The sequence below is a fragment of the Lissotriton helveticus genome, chromosome 1_1, assembly GCF_964261635.1.
Source record: "Lissotriton helveticus chromosome 1_1, aLisHel1.1, whole genome shotgun sequence".
Classification (NCBI taxonomy): domain Eukaryota; kingdom Metazoa; phylum Chordata; class Amphibia; order Caudata; family Salamandridae; genus Lissotriton; species Lissotriton helveticus.
The window spans coordinates 1,866,253,339-1,866,270,781 of record NC_136057.1 but is presented as its reverse complement, the minus strand read 5'-3'; the positions used below and the strand labels follow the sequence as shown (position 1 = coordinate 1,866,270,781).

Here is a 17,443-nt window from a genome sequence, read left to right as displayed (position 1 = left end):
CAACACTGACTTAATCCCTCCCCCAAATTACAGACTAACAAAAGTAGAATCTGGTTGTTACACTCTGCTTTTTGCAATTATTCACAGTGTTGGCCACACTCTCGGGGGTAAAAACATTCTGCTGCAGGCATCAATCCTTTAATAATATTTTGCGGGACGCTATTATGCCAAAGTAGCAAACTAATCAGACTCTTTAGTTACAACAAGCAGTTATAGCATCAGTTGGTTTGAGATGCATCTAAAAGGGTATAGTGTGTGGGGGGGGGATACAAGAGCACACACTGGCCAAAACAGATCAAGATTATAGCAAGTCCATAGTTAGAGCATGCACAATAAAGTGTTCAGTAGTATTTTCACAGAATTTAATTTGCACAATTCATAGCTCCTTATTCAAAGTACTCAGTTGTAAGACTCTGCTTGTAATCTGCACAATCCACTTGTCTCAATCAATATAGAAACATAACGGCATCTTCAGACCACTTTTGTCGTTACCCATGTACTTGCTAATCTATCTTTTTGGTCTTTATACAATCTATCCCCCGTATGTACTCTTCCCCCACATTTTTGCTCCTCTTCAAATTACAAATTTCTATAGCACCAATTTTAACTCTCACATCAAACGTAAACAACCTAATTTCCTTTCCTACAAGCCAGTCACTATTCTTGCCCAAAACAGTTCTCTGTTAAAACAAGACGTTGCTTAGTCTGCAGACCCTTCCAGTTCCCTCTAAAACCAGGTTACTTTTTGCTAACCCATTCTAAAAGTGCTCCCAGCACATTTTAAAGCACGGTCAGCGCTTTCGCACAAGTCATTTTAATTTACTGTAGAATAAAATATATCCACTTGGATCAGTGACCTTTCGAACGAGATCATTCTTTAATTTCATACTCCTGGTCCACTCAAAACAGATATTTGTCAAACTTTTAATAATTAAAAGCTAACAGGGCTATACATATAAACACATATTTACAAGTAAAACAATTTAAAGTGCCTCATTTTAAAGCAATACAATATTTCAGAAATATACAGATGTCCAAAAAGGTTTAGTCTTTCAATTGTTGCACATATTTCATTGTACCACTTTGTGGAATTTCCTTCTATTATATAAAAACATAATTTAAGATATTGTCTACACGTTGGTGATCCACGTAGAACTTAAGTTACTAAACAACGCAAAATTCATCAGGCCCGCAACTGTGATAGTGTCTAATACAGCAACTTTTTTTTAGTTCAAAACTGCTAAAGACTCTTTATGGTACAGAAGGGTGTAATTGAATGTTCAAGATTGTAACAAATATCGGATTTCACATGATGAGCGATCGAAGCCTGGTTAACACAGAACAAACATTCTGTGCACAGTCCATTTGGAAGTTGAAGGCAACGCCTCCTCTGACATTTTGATAATGGAAACACAACAGATTGAGCAACCATGTAAGTTATGCAGCAGCGTCAAAGCAATCCTGCAGACTCCAAGATGAAGCGTCTTGAAATGGCTGAGAAATCCAATCAGCCCCAAATGGTCTTGGTATATTCTTCGATATTAGCCTGGTATCCACAGCTCAAAGTGCCAGTTATTGTGCTCTAAGCGATGACAGGAGGGTGTGTTACTGAAACCCTCAACTTCACTTGCGCCTCTTAGAGAAAATGCTTGTGTTGCGTTATCCCAGTGGTTAATACTGTATTTGATTGATGGCCAGCTCTGTCAGAAATGCCAAGACCTGGGTGAGATGATCGCTACACAGGAACTGAAAGAGAGGACAACATGTTAGGAGAAAGAATCATGCAGCCTTGGAAAGAAATGCGAAGTAAAGGCAGCTACACCTGTAGATGTACAGACTTGCTAATCACCATCGTTCATTGAATGGCATGCATATAAGGGGGCACACAACGTTGACTTTTGTATTAAACACCAAGTATGCTGGACCTAAGACTTTAAATTAGCTAATTTGCCTGCAAGAAGCATTATTATTTAACCTCCAGACTTGCACAGACCCGTATATATATATATATATATATATATATATATATATATATATATATATATATATATATATATATATATATATATATATATATATATATATATATATATATATATACGCTCCTCAACACCAAAGAAACGAGTCACTCTGAAAGCGGGTGCTTCAAATCGCGATGGTGTCCGCGATCAATATACCAGCTCCGAATTCCCAAAAATACCCAGCCGGGTTTCAGGAAACAGCACTCTCAAGCACGGCAGTAAATTAGCAGGGGGTTTTAGTATTCAGAATAATAAACCCCCCTGCTAATTTACTGCCGTGCTTGAGAATTCGGAGCTGGTGAGTGTGTGTATATATATATATATATATATATATATGTATATATATATATATATATATATATATATATATATATATATATATATATATATATATATATATATATATATTTATATTGTACCTTAATACATTTTTTTACTCACTATTTTTATTGCATTTGTGTAAATCAAATTTCGGCGTTTGTAGCCAAGTTTAATGATGAATGCAACCTTGTGTTTTTTAATTTGTCTCTTGCACTTTTATGATTATATACTAGAATCAAAATTAAGTATCATCGATTGATTAAAAGCCCACATAACGTCCCTTAGTTTCATCCTGGGCCCTCTCCAATTTTTTTTGTTAATAACTTTTTATTGAAATCAAGTTATGACAATCAAGAAGAATAGCATACATAGATGATAACATACTCATGAGGTGGGATAGACATTAAACACAGTAAGTACAAAATAGGATAGCATAATCACAGTTCCACCATGTTCAGGACTTGTGTGACAGCAGCGTCCCTCGTGTACGGGGGCTCACATAACCCTCCCCTATAGTCATTCCAGCTCCCCCCAGATCTGGGTTCATTTGGTGGGACACCCCCTGGCTTCCTATACGTTTTTTTTCCAGTGATCATGCACCAGTTCATGTCTTTGCCCCAAACAACAAGTCGTGGCGGGTCCCCTGCCCTCCAGAGTAGCACAAGATTCCACTTAGCCACCATCAATCCCAAAGTTACCCAGATACGCTCCTTGGAGTTCAGGTCTGTCGGGGCCCCAGGCGTGCCGGATGGTCAGCTTAATATCTGCCCCAACATTTCTTCCATGCATCCCACCACAGCCGCCCAGTATCGTTGGACAGACGGACAATCCCAGAGGGTATGGATGAAGGTGCCCTCCTGCCCACAGTGCATAGGATAGCCAGAACTAGTAGCGGCCCAGACAAGTAGGATCTGTGTAGAAGCTTTAACTGTACTAATCGGAGCCTAGAGGAAATGGCCACCTCGAGGAGAGGCCATCGCCACGAGCCAACCCTCGTCATCAAGCCCTGCTATGTCATGGTCCCATTGTGCTTGCAGCCGGACTAGTGAGTCAGCAGTCTTGTTAATCAATTTTTTTGTAAATAAGCGATATGGCCTTCTCGACCCTCTCCAATTTTGAGACAGTTATAAAATCACCTCCTCTGGGGCCATTACATTCCTCAGAATTAGAAGGTATGGCCTGGTCACAGTCCGAAGGTGATTGTCCATATTCAGGTGTGTTTCTGTGCTTTTCCAGGAATGTTCCACTACTGGAAATGCACATAACTGGTTCAAGCTTCCTCTAGACTTTGCACTTAGATACTCATGATTTTTTTTTTTTTTTTAGAGTGGTATGCGCACGAGCCATCGAACAAAATCAGATGATGTTACTGGGAATCTTATTTGGAGTCATATTTACTCAGATTGGCACATTTTTTCCTAAGTAAGTTATCATGCAAAGGTTTGATGAGGATTTATTTTAGGAGGTACCTGAAGCGGTTTTAAATCATTAGACCGTAACTGTAAGCAATGAGAATGCGCTCAATGGAGATGCAATCCATAAGATTTAGTTAAAGCTTTACCACTTCTTCTATCCCCCATACCCCACTTAACAGAAGGAAAGCATACAACAATTACTTTACAGCGATCAATTCTCCTAATAGTGACATCTCTTCAGTGTGAATTTACCTTGCTGCACAAATGTAACACCTTGCAACCTGATTTTGGTTACGTACCTTTAGTTAAAACAAATACACTTGAAAAAAGTGAAGGCATAAATCATATGCAGATGCACTTGGTAAAATAGGCTATTTCTTACCACTGTTAAGGTAGCAGAGGGACATCCTGATTAACCAGAGGCTTAGCCTCGCGTGAGTAAAGGCATCTTCCAAAGCCCAACAGCATCAAACAGCAGATTGCACTCTATGTATATATATGAAAAGGTTACCAGCTTTTTATTAAACTAGTACGGACAAAGTTCAAAACCGCTGGTAAAATAGAACAGCCTGCCGTCTCGCCAACGCGTTTCGAATTAAATCTTCTTCAAAGGCTCATGACGGAAGGTACGTGCTTTAATGGTGCTCCTCTTCCGATATCACATGTTCCCTCTGTATGGGGCTGCCTTCGCATTCATCAGCATTCTGGGAGTTGGAGTACCCTAATTATTCATGAGTGATCTCGCGCACAATTGCTGCTGCAATGAAACCAGACTTGGGCCCCAGCGGATGAACAAATCCTTAATCTTCCGTCCGTGTGCTCCTCAAATGGGATACCAGTGTTGTGCGATAATAGGCAGCTGCCCAGTCGCGAGGTAGCACCACCAAAATGGGGGGGGCTTGGGGGGGGGGGGGGGGGCGGACGACCGTAGAGAGGTCTCATAACCCTCCCAACCCCCCCGGGCAGTATGGGAGGGGTGAAGGGCGGGGCTTGAGACAAAAATCGGACATTTTGTTTTGGGCAACTTTTCTTACAGCCCAATAGTAGCCCAAGGTATAAATACTGTGGGCTACTGCTCCCAGCCACCATTTTGTCCTTTGTGACCTGGTGGCTGGGAGCGTTAGTTTGCTTCTGTGGGGTGTTTTTTTTTTTAGTCAGGCGTTCTTTTTAGCTGGGTTTTGGGCTTTCCAGGATCGCATCGGCGTGGGAAACGGGGCCGCCCGCGTTTGCGGAAGTAGGCCCCGGTGCAGCAGGCCCTGCCTGCAGGTCCGGGCGGTTTACATGAGGTGAGCCTTGGGGTTCAGGAAGGTGGGAGGGCTGCGGGCGTTTTGTAGGCGGGGGAGACGGCGGATATTTTTTTTGAGAGCAGTGGGCCCTTTGCACCCGTGCGGGGAGCAATCCACGGGGGCCCCCGAGACGGAAAGAGGCGCGCCGCGTCTTGTACCGCCTTTAGGGAGGGGGGATTTTGGGCGCGATCGGCTCTTCCCTTAGGTAGATATTGGGCAGGGGGTGGAACAGCACCAGCTGGGGCACCAGGACCGTTTCAGGCAGTGGGGCGGGAAGCAGTGTGTAGGGGGGTGGGGGCCCCATGGCCAGAGGTCCCCTTCTCATTCATTAGGGGAACATTGAGTTGTGGCTTTGGGTAGGTGAAGGGGAGGGGAGTGGGCTACAGAAGCAAGGGCTGCATCGGGAGGGTGCCCTGTTAGTAGGAGGGCTTTCTCGGTTGGGGCAGCTCCCCTGAGCAGGGGGAAGGGGCACAAGTTGGGGGCTGGGCCCTGTTAGTAGGAGGGCTTTCTCAGTTGGGGCAGCTCCCCTGGGCAGGGGGAAGGAACACAAGTTGGGGGATGGGGGGGGTTCTGCCCTGGGGGATGGGTCACGGCAGGTTTTTTCCGGATTGGACATAAGGGGTGGGCGGCTTGGGGGTAGGTGGGAACAGTGAGTCGGTTCCCTTTGCTCGGTGCGGTGCGCGAGGAGGAATGAGGTGAAGGCAGAGGTTTTTGATTGTGCTCGGTTTAAGTCTCCGGGGCCTGTTGGGTAGGTGGGGTGGGGCGGTGGGGGGAGGGGAGGTGAGGTGAGGGGGGCGGGGGGAGGGGAGGTGAGGTGGGGGGGAAGGTTTAAAGTAGCAGCAGTTTCTGCTCCACCGGCCCAGACGTTGTTGCAATGGTGCGAGGGTAAACTGGAAGGGGACAGTTGCCCACGGGTTAGGTCGCTGGTAGTGGGCCAAGGCGGCACAGGGTCGGGAGTGGGCACTTTTTGGAGTGAGCAGGAGAGTAGGCCAGCTAGTTTGCGGCGAGGTACCAGCACACCAGTCGACAAAATGTTTCTTTACAGGATACGGAACGCCACGGGGCAGCAGACTTGGTAGGGTGAGGTGCGGCCCAACTGCGCCGAGGAGAAGGGAGGGTGGAGCCTAGCGCGGCACTTTCTGTAACAGCAGGGGATTCCGGCACGGCTAGCACACGAAGGTCTGGCGTGACCTCGCTGGCCCCAACATCAAGCGGGACACGATGGTCAGTAGGGCCACTTGACAGGAACACACAAGGCAGTCAACAACACAGGGGGGAGTATCGGCGAGTACAGTCGGCTCCCCCACCAGGAGTGATTTCAGGGGCCACTAGGGGGTGTAAGCAATGTTGGGTCAGGTAAGGCCCGCGGTGTTGGTTTTATGATGGATCGTCTACAGATAGAGTAAGCGAGTGTACTGGATCATGATGAAGACCGCCCCGAAGAAGGGGAGTGGAGGGACGAGGGGGGGGGGGGGGGGGGGGTGCCTTCTCATGCGTATTCTAGTGTTTTACAGGCAGTGGAGGTGGTGCAGCCCAGGAGGGAAGTGTCGTTGGGACCCAGAAGAAAGTACGGCCCCGCGGTGAGGGCTCCTTGGACGGTGGACCCTGTTGAGCAAGTGGTGTGGAGATCGGCGCCTGGCCAGGCAGCATTGTTGGTAGCCAGGTGAGAAAGTTGTCCCACGGGCCAAACCAAAGATGGTGTCGGTGGGGACAAGGGGTGATTATGTTCGGGAGGAGCTGGGTGGTAAGCTCCACAAGGGTAAATATGTCAAAGAACAAAGGGTGGGGACCGGTGATGTGGTGGCAACAGGCACTGTGGCAGAGAGTGGAATGAATACGGAACCTGAAGTGTCTGGTAAAGAGACTTTACAGAGTAAAGAGTTGAAGCTACAAGATGCCTTGCATGGGTGTGGCAAAGACCCCGGGTGCGCAGTTAATGTTAGCCACTAAAGACTGCACCTGGAAGGGGGAAGTCGTTGAAATTGTGAAGTTACTGCACAGGGGGGTGCGGTCTAAAGAAGGGTCATATGAGGAGGGGGGGGTATGAGCTGGCCTAAGGTGCCGCTGACAATCGAAAATTGGACAACGGCAATTTGATATAGGCTATCGGCTATTGTGAGAAATTCCCTGAGCGCTGCGTAGCTATTTTTAAATACATGTTAGTATAAACGGGGGGTAAAACTATATTTACAGCAAATGGTTGACCTTTAGTGTGCCGGCCCCGTCAGGGGAGGCCCACCCGGGGAAGTGGGTGGGCGGACCGGGGGGGGGCGGGGGGGGGGGGGGCGCGGAGGGGGGGGGGGGGAGAAAGAGTGCAACAGATATGCAATCTGTGTCAGGAGAGTGCTGGAGGTTCAATGAAGGTATGGGCACAAGAGAATATGGTAAATTCAGGCACGGGTGCTCTCAGTGTGGGAAGTAACACCCCTTGGTTAAATGTGGGTGAGTCAAGCAGCAAAGAAAGCAGTAATGGCAGCAGTCGGGGCTAATGCAGCTGGCCCATCACAGCAATTTCAGAGTGGTAGAGGAGGTAAAGGAGCGTAGGGGTCGGGGCCCTATAAGCGATTACGCCAGTTCGCTGCGCTGCATTGGAGTCAGGTTTGAAGGATTACGTGGAGGTGGCAGCAACACAGGTACGGTGGGAAGGCTTGCAGAACACCTATTGTGGACTGGGGGGGGTTCTTCATTTTTCAATTTTATAGATGGGGAGGCAGCCTCAGTGTCATACTCCTCAGTTGACGTGGCTATGTCACTAGTTGTGACCGCGGGCGCAACGGCAGAGATGGCGAAATGGGACATAACTGCTGCATTTCGTTTGCTTCCGGTCCATCCGGATGATGGGAGTCTTTTGGGGGTATCCATTTTGAAGGTCAATGGTACGTGGATAAAGCATTGCCGATGGGTTGTTCTATGTCCTGTGCTCTGTTCGAGTGTTTCAGCACCTTTTTACAGTGGTATGTCAAACAGCACCCTGGTAATGGGCTGCTAATACAATACTTAGGCGACTTCCTTTTGTGGGTTCCCCGGGCTCCACGGAATGCCAGGTAGCGCTGGACAAGTCCATGAGCTCATGGGGGTGCTGGGTGTCCCCTTGGCACAGGGGAAAACAATGGGCCCATGTTAGACCATGTCATTCTTGGAAATGGATTCAATGAGTATGCAGGCACGGCTGCCATTGGATAAGAAAGCGAAAATGTTGGATTTGTTGGAAGAACTGCTTGTAAAACATAAGGATACGGGGAAGGACATTCAGGTCTGGTTAGGCCATCTCCATATCGCCTGTACAGTGGTCAGGGCAGGGAGGACTGTTTGCTGAAGACTGGGTCGTGCATTGGCAGGACACATTCAGCCTCTCCACCATTTCCTCTCGTCGGCTGGGGTGAAGGAAGATATGCGGATGTGGAAAACATTTCTGCATTCCTTTAATGGAGTAACAGTGGTCAGAGAGGGGGATTTTCAAGAAATTTTTTCAGATGCGGCAGGTAGTGAGGGCGTTGGTCGGTACGGGCAGGCGGAGTGCGGTGAAGTGGCCTGAACAGTGGAAGGATGGAGGGGAGGGGGACACCATTGCCTTTATAGAGCTTTTTCCCGGTGCTGGTTGCGCTGACGTTGTGGGGTGAGGGCCCACCGCATAAGAAGTTGCGGTTCAGGATTGATAACATGGCAGTGGTGGACATTAAACAGACAGTTGGCAAGAGACGAGCAGATTTTGAAGTTGATGCGGGTGTTTGTTCTTGGTTGCCTGACACATGATAGGGAGTTCAGGGCTGTGCATATCCCGGGTGTGGACAATGACATTGCGGATGCTTTGTCTCGTTTCGCGGTGGGAGAGATTACGTGGGCTGGTCCAGGAGGCGGACAGGACGCCAATGCCGGAATATCTGTGGTGGGTAGGCAACGCAACGTTGTACAGCAGGTGGTATGGTCATTGTCCGCTTCTACTCGTGCAATGTATGCTCTGGCCTAGAAGGAATTCTTAGCATCAGGTGCCTGCGGGAGAGAGGAATCTTGGATGCGTTCAGGAGATGAGAGATAGTTTTGCTAGATCTCTCTATTGTGTTTTACCGGTCGTTTGCAGGGATGGTTTTGAAGCTTGTGTGTTTTTCTACTGTCATGGTCTGGATGTTTTGGGAGCTTTTAGGGTCCAGAGTTATTAGGTTCCAGGTTAAGATTAGGTATCACTGAGCAGGAGGTTTTATTCGCTGGCAAAGGGATTCATATCTGACTGTCCAGGGCACACAGACCAGAGAAGTCGTAGTAATGGGGTTTGGCTGGAGGCAGCTCCCCCAGTGTCGACATGCCCTTTACATTGGGCCAGGCGTCAGAGGACCATTTCTTGGGGGGGGGGGGGGGGGGGGAAAGGAGTGTGAGGGTTTTTCAACATGCTGACAGGGGTAGGGTGACTGGTCATCAACTGCACAGTGTGCTGCATAAATTTTTGAAGCACTCGAGGCGGCAACAGAAGCTGGTAACCGTGGCTGGTATAGAGGGGATATTAGGCGACTGGGGCGCTGGCCATCCAATTTTTTCCAACGCTATGTGCCGAGCAATGCAGAAGAAGCGCTTGCGTCAACCTCGTTTCATGAACCTCATTGTTTTTCTTGTTTCGGGTTCGGTAGCGGGCACCTACTCTCCGGAATTTACCATTTTGGATGGTGGGGCACTCTTTCGTAAATGGGCTCAAGTACAGGCGGACGGTTATTTCGAGAAAATGTTGGGTTTTAATGAGCGCTTGTTTACAGTTGTTTGGAAAGGAAAAGGGGGTTTATGGAGGGAGTTGGTTCTGCCTTTGAACACGTGGTTGGTTGGGGTCCTTCACCCGGGTATATTTTTGTTAATCCATTTTGGATCGGGCGTTGTTGAAAGAGAAGGGGGCTGGGCGCCATGTTTTGTGGACGGAGCTTGTGCTGCGTAGAATTTGGAGGGGCGCTTGGAATTCCAGGGGATTGATAGGAAGCAGAAGAAGGTCAATGGGGTGATCTCTAGATTTTGCAGGAGCCTACGCTTTGGGAGAGTGCGCCATGGAGACATGGAGCTCGAGGCAGTGGAATTTTCAGGAGCGTTCGAGTCCACTTATCCAGGATGGGTAGGGACCTTTATTTGTTGAAGGTTAGAGAAGCCTTTCCAGTTGTCTTTCGGTGCAGGAGCATTTGAGGAGGATTTAGTTGAGCTTGGGTAGAACCGGGGGAACGGTGGTATCAGACTGGCGCTCTTAACGTTGGTTGGGGGGGGGGGGGGGGAGGGAGGGGGACAGAAATGGGGGGGGAGAGGCTTTCTGGGTGGCGGGGATTAGTGGAATTTTGCCAGGGTTGACAGTTTTCTGTTGGATATTTTAAAGTTGGGTCATCAACAGTGATTGTTTGGGCAGGTTGATTGCTGGGGCACTTACAGAAGTTGGGTGATCGTAAGTGGTGAAGGGGCAGGGAAGGGAGTTTTGGTGTAATAGATGTTTAGTTTTACAAGCTTATGTGTTATGCATTGAATTATGATATTGTATTTTTGTAATGTTGTAATGCTCGGGTGGGCGGCGGGTTTCGAATAACTGTTAGGGGCGGGGGAGGGGAGTAGGGGGTTAAGTAAGTGTTTTATTTAGTGAGGTTTAGTTTTGTAAAGCTTTTGGCCGAGGAGTTTTAATTTTTATGGAGCACCTGTTCCAATAAAGCGGCCTTTTACATAAGAAGTTGTTTGTGGTCTGCCCCCCCCCCCCCCTTCCCAATACACACAGGGGGCCGCGTGGAGAGGATTCACTTACCACAATGCGGGAGAGGTATGGAAGATAAGGACTTGTTCATCCGCTGGGTCCCAAGTCGGGTTTAATTGCAGCAGCAATTGTGCGCGAGATCACTCATGAATAATTAGGGAACTCCAACTCCCAGAATGCTGATGAATGCGAAGGCAGCCCCATACAGAGGGAACCTGTGATATCGGAGGAGCACCATTAAAGCACGTACCTTCCGTCATGAGCCTTTGCAGTAATTCGAAACGCGTCGGCGAGAAGGCAGGCTGTTCGATTTTACCAGCGTCTGTTAACTTTGTCCGTACTTTTTGAATAAAAGGCTCGTAACCTTTTCATACTTGTCCGTGTGCTCTGCAAGATATATATATATATATATATTCTCTCTCTCTCTCTCTCTCTCTAGAGAGCCAAGTGCTGCATTTTACACTTTGCATTTATTTGGCACTTGGAAACACAGGGTCATGAAGGACCATCGTGTGAAAAGTGTAACCTTGATGAATACAATTAGCGTTGACATTTGGCAATTCGAGAGGATTAGCTATAACTTTTCTACGCACCCCAAACATCAATATAAGGGACTTGAGACTTTCCAAAAACAAAAGCAATAATAATGATTAAATGGAATATGTTCGTTTTTAACTTGGGCAGCACCTGGAGGGAAAAAAGTAGTTTTCCCTGCTTGTATACATAAAGTGTAGCGCTTTTAAATGTGCACGGACCAGTTTCAAATGTTTATTTTTTCCGTTCTTAAGTGGTTTAATAATTATTGTTGTGGGCCCATTGTATGCACAATTATGAGCTTAATAGGCACAGAGCGTGACCTGAGTTCTGTGAGTTCTGCATCATTCCTGTGTACTGCTGGGTGTTTTGCATAAATTGGTTAAACAGCGAAGACCTGACACTGGTCTTGGTATTTAACCGGAGGTCTTCACTTTGTAAACATCAAAGTGTGCAGTCATTAATAGTACTGCATTTATCCGATGCAGTAATTGTAGTATTATAATCTCTGCAGGGTCGGAATGGACAATGGTAATTAAAATGATAGACACACATTTTAAAGGACAGCTGTTGCAGAGTTTTTTCATGTCCATGCATCACGTGCCATGTTCCAACATCATATAAGGGGAGCTCAAATGGCGCCCAGTTTGTGTGAAGAAGGCCGGTGCCTGGGCGAAACGCATTACATTGGCTTAAGTATTTGAATAAACTGTGGTTTAAAGATCAGGTCGTGGGTGTGTGAGCATCCTCAATTTGTCCTTTTGCAGCAAGGAGTTGAGGGGAGGGGTGGAAGATCTAAAACATGGCAAAGTCCTCAGATCTTCTTTAGCCCTTGCAAATAGTGGGCATAACATCCATTTCAATTTTCTCAGGGCTTGACCCTCTCCATGGCTGCTTTTTTCAAAAGAGCTTTGTCTTGCTGCAGCAAAATGGAACTCCAAAAGCCACTCTGATGTAATTTGGAATAGGCATTTTAACAGAAAGGAATGGCAGGGTGTAGCTCCTTTGGACTAAACGCAAAACCCACCTTTTGGATTTTATTGTTTGCTACTGGTGAAGAAAAGGAGTGAACCAGCCTCCCTATTGTCATTAAGCCACTAAGGGTAAACTTAGGCGATTAGGAGGCTGCTGCCATAAGGGCTGGGAGCAGGAAAGTTTGTTGCACATGTTTGTCAGAGAAATGTCTGCTAAATTTCCTATGCGGAAAGGGCTGGCATATCACTTGTCGAGGTGGTGAGCCTTGATTTTGACTGAAGATGAAACTCCTAGCAATGTCTACAAAAGGGGGCAAAGTGCTGGGGATACTGCCTTGTGTGTGGAAAAACACAGGAGTAAACAGTTTCTCTTCTTTCTTTAAAGTGCTCGAGGGCAGAGCCTGCCTTCTCACCAAAGAGTCAAACCTGTTGAAAGGCATATTCACAAATGACACCTGAACGTCACCCAAAACATCAGTGGATCTCATCCACGCTAACGCTAACCACTCTGCCACGTCCAGTCCTGAGCGGACGACAAACTGGGCTGCATCCTGGCCATTCTGAATGGTCTGTGCTATATTGGCTCTGAATTCGTCTGGCACTGCAGGTGCCATAATGCGTGGCAGTATCATCCCAGCAAGCAGCAGGTGTTGACTGACCTAAAGGCAAGGAAAGAAGACGAAAACAATACTCTTGCCAACATATCTTCATTCTCTGCAACTCACGGTTTGGTGGGATCGCTGAGAAGGAAATGGGCTTAACTGCTAGTGGAGTCCTGTTCTCTCCAGAGTAGGGTGCTGCATGAGAAAGACAATGTCACCAGGGGCTGAACTATAAAGATGTGTCACTTTTCTGTTCACCGGTGGACAAAAGCAGGGATTGATCAAAGTGTCCATGAGTGTCAGTTAGGGTCTTGTTAAGTGGTAGTGGAGGTTCTGGCGAGGATCGTCGGATTGGAGAACCTCTATAAGGATGTTAGTCTTTACTTTGACTGAATGTAGTAGTACATTTGGGATTCGGGTGAGCTTCTAATCAGCATGGTGAAGGAGGCAGGCTATTCTGTCGAAGGACCTAGAAAGGTGGAGGTAGGGGGCCGTACAACTAACCACATCAGGGGAGGTATCAGGCACACAGGTCTCTTGTAGGTCCATATAAAATGGTTATTGTCACATTGTGGGGAATATACATCTCCACCATCAACAGCTGGTTGCCTCTGGTCAGAGTCCTATCCAAAGAATTGCTGAAGTTTTGGAAGACAGCATCTAGGCAAAGGTAGGGTCTTGTCGGAGTCTGAATGAATGGAGGTCAAGAACTGAACTCATGCATGGTGGAGTTAGAGACAGATTTGGCTCAGTTGAACAGAGCTCTGGCCTCAACATCCTCCGTCTGTGTGGGTGCTAAGTACAGCATAGCAAGTCTGGTGTAAATCATGGTGCCGATGTAGAATTGCCACTGGAGTTCTAACTGAACCCGAAGCAGGTTTGGGAGGCACAGCCAGCCCAGATAAAAGACTCGCCAGCAGTAATCCAGAGGGAGCCAGTAGATTGTTGAAAACCCAACTTTGTAGATGCCTTGTAGTGAATCACAAAACAACGTGGAGTGGGCAATTTTAGATCGATGCGGTCTACCGTTTTCAGTAACGAGCGCTTCTTCTCCAGAAGACTGGAAAACATAAAACAAGCATTGGCAAAACCAATGAGTCTGACATGGACCTCTAGCCTTCTGGCAATTATGTTTTGTAAAGGCTTTAGCTAAACTTTATTTGTTAATAGACCAGGCCCTCAACGTAAAAACAAAAAAACCCACACACACTATTATAGTACTCACTGGCACTGAAGGGTGTTTTGAGGTGTTCCTTGTGAAAAGAATGCATGTGATATCTTGGAGTGAAGTCAAGCAATGGCTGAAACAGGCAGATCAATTGCCCCGTAATGCATGCTGGAGTGGATGGAAGACTAATGTAAAATCTAAAGGTCTTGGCTAACACAGGTCTGAGAAGGTCAGTCTGGCATGGACTGCAAGCCTCTTGCCTTTAAGAAAGAAAGGAATAGGGCAGGCAAGAAAGAAGGTGCGGCACAAAAGGAAACAAGGCATAAGGAAAATAAGAAAAGCAAGAAAAGCAAAGAAGTAAAGCAAGCAAAAAAAAGTAAAACAAAAAGCAAAGAAAGATAAGAGAATGGAGGAAAGGGAAAAATAATGAAAGGCAAGAATGAAAAGAGAAAGGAAGACAAAGAAAGAGGAAGCAGGAAGGACAGAAAGGAGTGAAAAAAAGTAAATAGCGGATAACCTAATACTGAACAGTTTCAAATGGACACAATATGGTATGTTGTGAAATAGCGGCAGTGAGAAAAGCCAAACACTCCAAAAGAAATTAAAACCAGCATTGGCAGGAGATGGGATCCGATAAAGATGGAATATGCTTCAGAAGCGTCCTGCTACCAAAGACTCTAGGCACAAATGCCACACAAAGTAAGTATAAAAGCAAAAAAACAAAACACTGGCACTGAAAGGAACTAGCTTGTGTGCAGATGTGATCCTTGTGGAAGAGCAAAAGGCAGTAACTCAAAGTGAGGTTAACTACCATCTTCTCATAGATATGTTCTTTGCTTCAAGATGTACTTAGTCCACAAATTATAGATCCCTCTCCCTGCCTAGATCATTTCCTTTTTGATCCTATACTTCCTCGTAATTTTTCTATTGATTTTACAGCTGCTTTTATTTATAAACAGCTTTCTGTAAAAGACTCTGAGAGGGCGAAAACCAAACATGAACTTGATTGGGAGCAGGACCTTCAGACCCCTTTCCAAATCTCTTCATGGAATATAATATGGCACAAGATACATTATACTTCTCAGACCATGTTTTTCTTTTGTAATAGATTGTTTCTAACTCCTATTTTTTATTAAAAATGAAATGCTTACCCAACAACAATTGTTGGTCATGCGATTTCCACAATGAGGATTTTCTTCACAAGTTTTCATGTGCCAAACTCTCTACTTTTTGGCATCTTGTGTGGCATAAAATGTCTGTTATTCTTAGTCTCACCACCCTTTCACATAGTTAACCTCTTTACTGGTAGCTGCTCAGACATATGGTCAGGCAACAATATCAAGGGTATGTTAGTGGATCTTCTCCTGGCGGTTGCCTTTCAGGTGATTACTTCCAATTAGAAAAATGTTGACAGGGCTTCTTATATGTAAATGTAAATGTAGTATACTTGTAAAGCGCACAGCTGCCCCAGCAACGGGGCGTCCCGGCGCTGTATAACTCTGGGGAACCCGTCCTGGCTTTCCCTGTGGGATGGTCCCTTGCTGGGAGTCCCCAAGGTGGAGCCAGGCATCCCCGGAATTGGTGGGGCCGTTGTGGAGATTAGGCAAGCTAATGCCCAGAGTTGCCGAGTAGAACCCCTGATTAGAGTAAGCACCGAAGCGAGAATTTTCGAGTCCGCTGACCAAGGTCCACGACCCTGCCGCGTCGGGAATTGAACCCTGGTCCCAGGCTGACTTCTGCTCTCAGGCCTGCCGCCTCTAACCAGTGAGCCACACTACTCCACATATGGCATGGTGGAACTTGATTTGCCATAATCATAGATCAAATACTATACACTCTTCCTAATTAGACATCAAGAGAGATTTGATCTGGCTTCCCTTGACTTCACATCTGTTTCTCCCTTTTTAGGTCTCACCTAGCGTTGCAGCGCATGCGCTGCTCGCTTGGCGAGATTTATTGTTAATGAGGACTTTCAGAAGAGGACTTGAAGCCCCACCTCCCATTTTCATTGGCTGGCGTCACCGTTTATGCTAAACGGTGGCCTGCCATTGGAAATGAGCTTCATGGGTTGCCTCCCCATGGCTTTTTGTTCCGGCCCACCCGGACTGGCTCGCCTGCTTTCCTTCTATCGTAAAGCTTTTTCTTATCTTTATGGTGCCATGTGTTTCTAATTAGAAACACATGGCCCCATAAAGACAAGAGATCGATGCTTGTTAAGACTGGTCATTCTCTACTTCAGCAAAAACACGAAAAGTATTTACGAGCGACCCTGAAAACCGATGAAAGAGGCAAGTTTCTGAGAGATAACCGCGGGCCTCTTTGATTCTCTGCAGAGCTAGCCCGGTGCAGGCATCACATTGAACGCCCGGGTTCGTGGAGGAAGCAGGGTGTTAAAACTTGAATTTCCTGTCTGTCAGCAGAGGGTTCTCAGAGGCTGTCGGTGTGAGGAAGCTCTCCCCGGCACGGAGCCGGTCAGCCTGACTGGCACGAGGGTCTGCTAGTTCGCTTTCCTGGTTGGCTTCCTTCCCACGGATGCTGCAGGTCGAGTGGACCCAGATGTGTCTGCTGCTGGGCGGTTCTCGCAGTATAACTCGCTGGCTGCTGTAGAGGTGGCCATGGATGCTTGAAGTCGCAGATTTCTAACTCGCCAGTCTCAAGGCGAAGCTTGGTAGAATCTATTGATTTTCAATGTTTTTGTGGGATTTGTACAGGTGGCGTGCCAACTTCTCTCACTAGGGTGAATCTATGGAGATTCTAAAGAACGAGGCTTCAAAGTCCTTGTGCCTGTCTAGTGAAGGGTGAAATCGGCAGAACGCGGTCTTTCCGGCCAGTGAATAAAAGGCGCTATCTATAAACAATATTCCATTAAAATGTTCAGCAACATGAGACTTTTTCGGGGACTTTTTCTGCATTTTCCTCCTTGAAGGAAAATATTCCCAAGAGATGAACTTATCCACCAAGACCTGTGGCGTCCCCTTAGTCGTTCGCCACAGTCCCCTTAGTCGATTTACAACCTCACTCTTGTTTATAGTGCAGAAATTTCAAAAATCAGCGAAAGCGAGCACCGTATGAGAAACGGAATTAGAACCAGCTAAAAAAAGATCTAGTCTGTGTTGTAAGCGTCTACTCTGGCTAATAAAACTGCTGCTTTATATACGGTGTTTACTGCCTGGGCCACCACTGCACCGCACAATAAATTTACAAGCAGTGTACACGAACTATTATATTTAAAACAAAAATAGGGCTGCTGAATAACTCTGAACAGGACAGTTACTTCGTTTCATTAATTCAAAATTGTAAAAGCACATTCCATAAAACTTCCTGTACTGCCATCAGTTCTATCACACGCTTGGATAACTGGACAGTATATTTGGAGGGAGGGTGAGCACTATTCGGTGCTATAGAACAATAATACTCAAAG

At 46.6% G+C, this 17,443-nt stretch overlaps 1 protein-coding gene across 1 annotated transcript in view; it reads right to left on the bottom strand.

Annotated features, from left to right (window-relative positions):
• Window positions 1-344: 344 nt before the first annotated feature.
• Window positions 345-17,443, bottom strand: part of CENPL (centromere protein L) — a 106,554-nt gene continuing 89,455 nt past the window's right edge. Inside the window, exon 5 of the mRNA XM_078641821.1 lies at window positions 345-1,746. Coding sequence (XP_078497947.1) covers window positions 1,672-1,746 — 75 coding nt within the window. The 3' untranslated portion in view covers window positions 345-1,671. The remainder of the gene's footprint in view (window positions 1,747-17,443) is intronic.